Source organism: Apodemus sylvaticus, chromosome 6, assembly GCF_947179515.1.
Source record: "Apodemus sylvaticus chromosome 6, mApoSyl1.1, whole genome shotgun sequence".
Lineage (NCBI taxonomy): Eukaryota > Metazoa > Chordata > Mammalia > Rodentia > Muridae > Apodemus > Apodemus sylvaticus.
This window is the reverse complement of record NC_067477.1, coordinates 34802311-34811843: the sequence shown is the minus strand read 5'-3', so window position 1 is coordinate 34811843 and position 9533 is coordinate 34802311. Positions and strand designations below refer to the sequence as shown.

Here is a 9533-nt window from a genome sequence, read left to right as displayed (position 1 = left end):
ACAGCTGGAAATTTGATTACAATTACATTGAATTGAAAGATCCTACGGGAATTGGTCCAGATGTTTATAAAATTGACGGCTCATAAATCTTTCCAAAGTGCATCTTATAAATCAGCATTGGGTCATCAGAGGTCAATACATCAGGATCACAGATAACTCAGATCCATCCTCATATTCTTACTATTTGACAACTAACAATATATTTCTTCTTTGCAGCCTCTTTTTTGTTTGTTTGTTTTTTGGATTTGTTTTTTTCGAGACAGGGTTTATTGCTTGGTCCAAGGTCCAATTGCTTGTAGACCAGGATGTAGACCTGGAACTCACTCTGTAGACCAGGATGGCCTCAAACTCAGAAATTCGCCTGCCTCTGCCTCCTAGAGTGCTGGGATTACAGGCGTGCGCCACCACTGCCCGGCTGCCTCATTCGTTTTTATTTTTTTAATATTTATTTAATGTACACGAGTAACACTGTAGCTGTTCTTAGATACACCAGAAGAGGGCATCGGATCTCATTACAGATGGTTGTGAACCACCATGTGGTTGCTGGAAATTGAACTCAGGTCTTCTGGAAGAACAGTCAATGCTCCTTTTTTTTTTTTTTTTTTTTAACCTGACCAAAGACCACTCCTCCCACTGATGCCCAACAAGGTATTCCTCTGCCACATTTTTGGCTGGAACCATGTGTACCCCTTGGTTGAAGGTTTAGTCCCTGGGAGTCCTGGGGCTTCTGGGTGCCATCTTTCCAGCCCTTGCTGACTCATTCTAATCATTAGAAATTTTATTAGAATATAATGCCTACTTAAAATCTACAGATCCACAATTACATCCTCCCCTAAACACGAATCTACAACTTGACCCCCAAAACATTCTGAGTACAATTCTTTGTAGGTTTCTTAAGTAGACAATTTCCCTCTGGTTCAGGAACCAGAGATGTGGCCTCTAGGTGGTGTCAGTGCCTAAGGAACAGAAGGGAACTACAAGTCCCAGCAGGCCTCGCGGCACCGGCTTCTGTAGGCGCTCTGGTGGCGAAGGCACTGTTTCCTGGAATTTGGGTTCCGTGCTTCTTGGGGCAGCTTCCCTACCCTCAGGTGAGTAGCACCCGCGCACAGAGCTCGGGCTGACCCTGCTGCCAGATCGCGAGGCACGTGGAGAGCGGTGGGTCCGGTGCAGATGTGCTCCGGGCCTTTGAGCCTAGGCGGACCTGGGAAGAAACTCGAGCCTGAGACCCTGTCACCCTAGCGGGAGCAATCACGTGATTCAGGTGACTCACAGTGCCCCGCCCCCTCCGCCGTGACTCTCTCTCCCGGTGCCCTAGCGGTCGTTAGTGTGGACTGGCCACTTGGGTGGCCCAACCTTGAGTGCCCTGGAGTAGGCAAAGGTGGAGAGGGGCCACGAGTGGCTCCGCCGGAAGCCTTCACACATCGGTGGCCTTGTGGGCTCCCGCGCAGAGGTAGCTGGGGTGGTGGGCGTGGAGTAGTGAAGAGCAGGGCCCTCCCTAGAAATCAGGTCACCTAGGCTTGCAATAGGCTCCAGTCTGCTTGTAATCCCCCAGTACCTTGGAGATTTCTGGTGCTTCCAGCTGATGTGCAGGGAGAAGACAGGTAGTACAGCTATCCTAGACTTCATTGACATTTCCTTGCCACGAAAGTTGGAAGCTTAGCGCTTAGTAGGCGCTCAAGAAATAGTTGCTGAGTTGATAGGAATTAGATTTTGTCCTGTGACAATTTTTCTTTAAGCGTCTTCTAGTCACTGTGGTTCCCAGGCTGTGTGTAGTGTGCAGCAGAATTATGTGGAGGGCTTGTTACTATGTAGAATTCAGCCCACTCCCCCTTTAAACTTCTGATTTTAGTGTGATGTTTGAACTCTGGAATCGGCATGTCCAACATGAATCCAGGAGATGATGCGTTGTTGGACTATTAAGTTTGAATGTTATTTTATAAGAAAAAAAAGTCTATAGATTTGTCACACCTGGCCATGGTTGTTGTTGTGGTTGGTGTGTGTGTGTTGCCACCTGGGTCCTTTTTCTCCTGGATTATATCCTAACTGATTTTACTGTGGTATTTGACTGATACTTAACTGGCTTTATGGTGTGAGAGTTTACTTCTGAGAGAATTTCCATTTTATTTCTTTCCACCTCCCCCAGCCTCACCCCTTGTTTTTTATCAGAAACTGCACTGGTGAATGACTAGAGTGCTTGGTCTAGCCATCCCTGTCTTGTCTCCCAATAGGAGACGCTGGGTTACCTAGGACTCAGAGTCCACGGCAGAGAACCATTGGCCACTCCAGCCAGTTCCCTGTTCACATGCACGTGTTGCTCTGTTTATGGTACAGACACACTGGATTCTAGCATTTGTTTCGTTTTCTCCTTTGGCCAACTTCTCTTGCCTTGTCTGTAGAGTGAAGCTCCAGTGTGATGCTCTTGAGAATCTAGTTGTGCAAGTTACATGAGGTGTTTATGTGAGCACTTTCTGGGAGCTCACTCACTCCTTTTCCCTGCTGCCTGCCCTCTGCTCTTGGCCTTGTGATGTTAGCCCCCCTTTCCTAAGATGAGCTGAGTGCAAGAAGGTTTCTCTTGTCCTGGGTGAGATTTATTTTCCTTATCTGCTGAGTAACCGTGTCATTGGTCTAGGATTCCTTAGTTTAATTAGTATTGATCCGAGCAAGTTCTGGCCATCACACACTAAGAAGTGTAGGTAAAACTCACTTTTGGCTGGGCGTTGGTGGCGGCGCACACCTGTAATCCCAGTACTCTGGGAAGCAGAGGCAGGTGGATTTCTGAGTTAGAGGCCAGCCTGGTCTGCAGAGTAAGTTCCAGGACAGCCAAGGCTATACAGAGAAACCCTGTCTCGGATAAAAAAAAAAAAAACAAAAAACAAACAAACTCACTTTTGCCTTGAATTCTCCCTATCTCTAGGATGGGGAAGACTGGGCGCCTCCTCAGGCTGTGTTCCTGTGCGTGGACTCTTCGTGCCTGCTCTCTCCGAGAGTATATTTGGGTCTTCTCTGGCTTGGAAAGCGCTCCAGAAAAAAAATATGCTTATTTCCCCAGTAATCTCTGTTGGAAATGGAAGGTAGCCAGGGTCACTTCTGGGATAGAGTTTTCTTCCTACTTGACTTCCCTCAGCAGTGTTCTCTTGTTCGCTGGGGTGGGTGGAGGTGGGGTGAATGAATGGAGATGCACTTTCAGACCTGCATTCTCGGGGTATGGCCTGGCGAGGGGCAGCCAGTAGGCAGAAGTTGGAAAGACCATGTACATAAGTGCTTGATCATGTTTAGTCCTATCCTTGAGATGGACATTTAAATGAGGATTTATTTGTTTTTATTTCATGTTCATTGTCTGCATGTCTGTCTGAGGGAGTGTTGATCTCTTGAAACTGAGTTACAGACATCTGTGAGCAGCACGTGTGTGCTCTTAACTGCTGAGCGGCTCTCCAGCCCTCAAGATGGACAGTTTTAATTGACCGCCACCTTCCAGGTGTCCAGCTTCCTAAGCATGGTTTCATGAGGAACTGGGGTGTCTCCTCTGGTCCAGAGACAGAGTTCATCCTCATTGATTCGATGGTTAAACAGCTATACCACGGCTTCAGGCTCAAATGTGTTCTTTCCAGTGAGGAATATTGCTTGATCTTTGACATGCTATTGATTTCCTGAGCTCCAAACATTGCCTTCCACAGACGTGTCTCTTTTGGGCTTGGTTGCAGGTCAGAAATGATAGTCTCTGCCTGCAGCAGTTGTATTTACTTCCATCCTGTAGTAAGGACCTTAGTGACATGAGGTCCATCCCTATCGAAGAGATGTCATTAAAATAAGGGAGAAGATGGGACTGGGGAGATGGCTTATGGATATGAGCTCAGCCTTGTTGCTTATTCTGGGGTCTTGGGTTTTTTTTTTTTTTAAGATTTTATTTATTTATTGTATATGTGTGAGTACATTGCCACTATTTTCAGACACACCAGAAGAGGGCACTGGATCCTATTACTGATGGTTGTGAACCACCATTTGTTTGCTGGGAATTGAACCCAGAACCTCTGGAAGAGTAGTCAGTGTTCTTAACCACTGAGCCGTCTCTCGAGCTTCCTTGGGTTTGGTTCTTAGAACCCACATTGGGTGGCTCACAAATGTGTCCAGCTCTAGGGCATCTGATATGCCCCTTCTGACCTCCATGGGCACCTGTGCCTGTGCACATACACCTTACACAGACACACCCAGATAGAGACAGACACAAGCACAGATACAGATACACAGACCTAGACACACAGATACAGACACATAGGAACATACATGCAGGCACACATAGACATAAACACAGCCACACACACACACACACATACCACACAGACATACACATACACACACAGAGATGTACACAGACAAACAGGCACACACACTCAGCTATACCCAGATATAGATACACAGACACAAGCAGAAACACATACACACAGGTAGACACAGACACATGATCATACACACGCTAAAATGTATCTTAAAAAAAAAATACAAAAACTGAACCTTTGCAGTGGGAAGGCCAGTCCACACCACTCTCTGCCACTGTGCTAGCTGAGACACCCTGGCCAGAGCACTCACCTCTGTGCCTCGAGTGCCTCAGGGTCCTCATTTATACCTGAGAGGCTGATACTCAATATCTCATCTTACTGCTCAGTGTGGATCTGTAACAAGATGAGTGTGCTTTGTGGTAGGATTAAAGGTGTGTGCCAGCAGACCCCACGTGTGTGGAGGGGACTCTCAAGGTTAGTTATTGCTAATAATATTATGTAGTGATGAGGTTTTAGGTTCTTGGTAGGCTCAGGCCTCCTGCAAGGTGTGGGTATGAGAGGTAAGTCAGGTGAAGGTCAGGGCAAGTAAACAGAACAGGGCGGGCGATTCATTAGCAGAAGCTTTAATAATAAAAGATATTTTTCATTGACTGACATATTTTATATGTGACAGGCCTTTTAAAATACCTGGAGGGAAGCAGCTCGTTTCCATGTTGAAGACTCTGACACCTTATCATCGATTTTATGTATTTCAATTCCCACCTCTTTTATTACGGAGGGTATTTGTTTGAAACTGGGGTTGCCTCCCTGTTCCTTTGATATACTCAGAGCTGGTGTCCAGGGAAGAGGAGACTGCATGCAGTCCATTGGGAGCTGCTGTGGGGGATGCTGCAGTGGGAAAGAGAATTACTCTACTAGCTGTCATCGTGTTTACCTCTGACTTGGTCTTGAGGTCTTAGAGGAATAACTGTATCTTATGGTTTCTGTCGCTGGGGAGAGACACCATCACCCTGGCAACTTTTATAAAGGAAAATATTTAATTGGGGCTGGCTTACAGTTCAGAGGTTCTGTCCCTTATCATCATGGAAGGAGCATGGCCTAATGCAGGCAGACACCGTGCTGGGGAGATAGCTGAGAGAGAGAGAGAGACACTGGGCCTAGCTTGAGCATTTGAAATCTAGAGGCCACACCTTCAAGGTCTCTCTCAAGTGGCACTACTATTTAATGACCACATATTCAAATATATAAGCCTATGGGACCATTCATATTAAAACTGTGGCAGGCTGTATCATAATAGCTCTCTCTCTCTCTCTTTCTCTCTTTCTCTCTCTCTCTCTCTCTCTCTCTCTCTCTCTCTCTCTCTCTCTCTCTCTCTTAGTTTTTCAAGACAGGGTTTCTCTGTGTAGCCCTGGCTGTCCTGGAACTCACTCTGTAGACCAAGTGGGCCTCGAACTCAGAGATCCGCCTGCCTCTGCCTCCCAAGTGCTGGGATTACAGGCGTGTGCCACCACTGCCTGGCTGCCTTTCCTCACTGTGATATTGTTTGATATAAACAAAAGGAGAAAGAATTTGTTTTGCTCATAGTTTCACATCGGGCTCATTTGGCTTCCTATGCTCTTGAACAGAGCATCATGGTCATAGGAACATGTGGCAGAGGCTGCTCCTCCCTTGGTGGACAGGAAGGGAGAGTGAGAGATTGGCCAGGATCAGTCTAACCTTCAAAGCCTTATTTTGAAGTAAGGCCTAGGCCCCATCTCTTTACTTTTCTAGAACCTCCCAAAATATTGCCAGCATCTGGGGCCCATGTGTTTGACACATGAGCCTGTAGGGAACATTTCTTATTAAAGTCATAGGAGTGGCCATGAGATCCACCTTTGACCTGATGGGCATCCGAGAGAGCTGGAGGTGGGTGTTAATCATTAAGCTCTGCGTTTGGTTAAGCTCTAGCCATCTAGCATCCATCTGCCTCTTCCACTAGAAGCATTTCTCAATAAACAAGTGAATAATCAAGTGGAGTGAACACCTGTAATAGTTGTATGTCTGTGTGCACTTGGAATGTATGTAAAGAAGAAAGATTACTAACTTGAGCATTTGAGTAAAATCACCCACCATTTTATTCACAGATGGACTCTTACATCTGAGTTGGTGGTTCAGTGGGCCAGAGGGTGGGTCTAGCAACCTGCTTTTTGAAGTGGCACAAAGGCCGATTTCCCTTCAGGTGTTTTTCTGACCTCACTTCACAAATGCTGGGCTAGGAGTACTGGGCTGCTCTGATTTGAATGAGAGGGCCTCCCTCCCCCCCCCTTACCCGCCCCCCCCCCCATGGAGGCTCATCAATCTGAATGTTTGGTTTTCAGTTGGTAGATTGTTTAGGAAGGATGAGGAGGTGTGGCCTTGATGGAAGAAGTGTGTCATTGAGGGTTAGCTTTGAGGTTACCTTCAAAAGTCCACTCCATGCCCAGTCTCTCACTCTCTGCCTCCTGTCTGTGGACCAGGATGTCAGCCTCAGCTACTGTGTTAGCGCCATGCCCGCTTACCTTGCTTCCCATAAAGATGATCACAGACTCACCCTCTGAAACTGTAGGCAAGCCCCCCCCCCCCCCAATTAAATGCTTCATCTGTAAGTTGCCTTGGTCATAGTGTCTTGGTGTTAGAACAGTAACTAAGGCAACAGCGAAAGGAAAGAGAACAGAACTCAATGGAAAGTATCACTGAGCCCACGAAACGTCGAGGAAGGACAGAGGGTGGGCTAGAGAGATGGCTTCGCAGGAAAGAGCGCTGGCTGTTCTTTCAGAGCACGGGGTGTGGTTCCCAGCACACATGTCTTGCAGCTCATAACTGCCTGCTACTCTGGCTTCCGTGCCTATGACATCTATTTTCCATGGGCACCTGAATGGATATAGCTCATACAAATATACCTAAATAAAATAAAATAAATCTTGACAAAAAGAAAGGAGTGAAGTAGAACAGGTAGGAAAGGGGGCTGGAGAGATGGTTCAGCAGTTAAGAGCACTGACTGCTCTTACAGAGGTCCTGAGTTCAATTCTTAGGAACCACATGGTGACTCACAACCTTCTGTAATGGGATCTGATGCCCTCTTCTGGTGTGTCTGAAGGCAGCTATAGTACTCATATACATAAAATAAATAAATAAATCTTTAGAAGAAAAAAAGAACAGGTAGGAAAAATAGGTATGGTTGAAAGAAGGTAGTAAATTTCAATATAGATACATAAGCTATAGTGAATGTAAACCTAGAAAGCCAACTCTATGCTTTTTACAGGGATGGTGGTATGAGGCAGAAGAGATGGCTCAGCGGTTAAAAGCACTGACTGCTCTTCCAGAGGTCCTGAGTTCAACTCTCAGCATCCACATGGTGCCTAACAACCATCTGTAATGGGATCTTTTGCTGTCTTCTGATATATCTGAAGACAGGGACAGTGTACTCATACACACAAAATAAATCTTTAAAAAAAAAAAAGAAATGGTATAAGGTCTACGTTAAAAGTGAAAGGATGGAAAAGGACGTGCTTTGTGTGTATTTAAAGAAAAGCTCACATCTGTATTAGGGGCCATGAGATAAAATAGACTCCAGAGCAAAGGAAGGGGAGGCTGTCTGCAGCAGCAGCTTCTGCGCAGAGAGGAAACCCCCAAGGTGACAGCCTGCATCTTGCTGCTGCCTTTCTGGAGGCTTTGCCCTGACAGGAGACCTTTGGATGTTCCTTTCCGTCTGGGGCCTGTCTCTTGGCACTTGCAGCTGGGTCAAAGCCTCAAGGAGACACCGAGTCCTCAGGGACTGTTGAGGAGGTAGCCTTTTGGATTCAGTGTCCCCAAAGAGTATCTGTGTAGTCTCCTGGTGGGTGGAGGAGGTCTGGGTAAGGAGAGAAGGCTCTTTCTGCCCAGTGATGTGATGTGGAACCCACTGGGACTCCCAGAACTGCATGTGGACGAAACTAGCATCAGTCTTCCCCAGGGAGTGCAGTCCAGACTAAATGACCATAGTAAACATTTTGGCTGTAGCTGGATAAGGAAGAACTCCTGGTTGCTTTTGCTCAGCTACCACTTTGACAGGGGCTTGGCTACTTCCGACCCGTGCGTCAAGCTGATGGTGCCTGTGGCTGTGTGCTGCTGTAATACTAGTTACTAGTGGCGACAGTTCTCACCCTTTGCTGTCTGAAAGCACCCTTCATCAGGATCCTTTCCCCCTCGATTTTCTGCTTCCCACCACTTCCTGGCAGCTCTGAGAGTGCTGATGTATCTTTTGGCTTCTCTGCCACCCCACCCTAGAGCTCCACAAAGGCAAGACCTATAGGCCCTTCGCCTTCTCCACCGTGTCTAGGACGGCAAGCTCCTGGTGCTGGTGCAGGAAGGACGTTGGGAGTTGATTTGTACCAGGTGCCATGCTAGGCACATTTTGTAATGATTTGACTTCATCTTAATTTTGAGGTGGGAATTACCTTGTTTTATCAATGAAGACACTGAGGTCCCATGAGATTTCAGAAAATGACGCAAGGTCATACAGTCTGTGAGTGGCAGAGCTGGGATTTCGATTCTGGATTGACCCACTCTGAGACTCTTCATTGCTAACCTTTCTTGACCTTCCTTTCTTGCACAGGGTCTGGGACATGGCCAGAAAGGCCCTCAGGCTTGCTTCGTGGACCAGCGTGGCCCTTGCTGCATCCGGTGTCTACCTCTACAGTAACAACTACTTGGACCCTAATGACTTTGGCGCTGTCAGGGTGGGCAGAGCTGTTGCTACGGTGGGTTTTTTTCCTTTGGGGGTAGCAGAGGATTTACAGCATTACCTGTAGGCTTTCCATAGGTGTGGCAGGTGGGCGTGGTGACATATGGAGATGCAGGTGTGTCAGTTCTGTCTATAGTGTGCATCCTCACAGATCGTCACTACTGTACACACAACCCCAGTTACTCTGCAGTTGAACACAGGATTGAACAAGATCTCTGTTCTGAAGCTGTTACACTGAGTCTCCTTGTCTTACTGTAGAGATGACTCAGAGGGGCAGGCTCCTTGGAAAACAAGGGCAGAAGACTCTGTGGAAAGAGAACTTCAGTAGTTCAGTTCTGCCTGCTGTCTCTCAGCTTCCCGTCTGCTATGACCTGAAGTTCTTGGGAGCCCTCCTTACCACAGGTTCCTACCACCCTGACGTTTCTGCAAGAATGTGGAGCCAAGCGAACTCTGACTGAACACTCTGAAATCATGACTCAGAAGGAATCCTTTTCAGAAAAAAACTTCTGTCAGCAAAC

At 47.0% G+C, this 9533-nt stretch overlaps 1 protein-coding gene across 3 annotated transcripts in view; it reads left to right on the top strand.

The window, feature by feature from the left end:
- Positions 1 to 994: 994 nt before the first annotated feature.
- The window catches only part of Adck1 (aarF domain containing kinase 1), a 96968-nt gene continuing 88429 nt past the window's right edge, over positions 995 to 9533 (top strand). Inside the window, exons 1-2 of one of the 3 annotated variants that reach the window (XM_052185317.1) lie at positions 995 to 1088; positions 8887 to 9031. In XM_052185317.1, coding sequence (XP_052041277.1) covers positions 8897 to 9031 — 135 coding nt within the window. In that variant the 5' untranslated portion in view covers positions 995 to 1088; positions 8887 to 8896. The other 2 variants (XM_052185318.1, XM_052185319.1) reach the window with 2 other exon arrangements.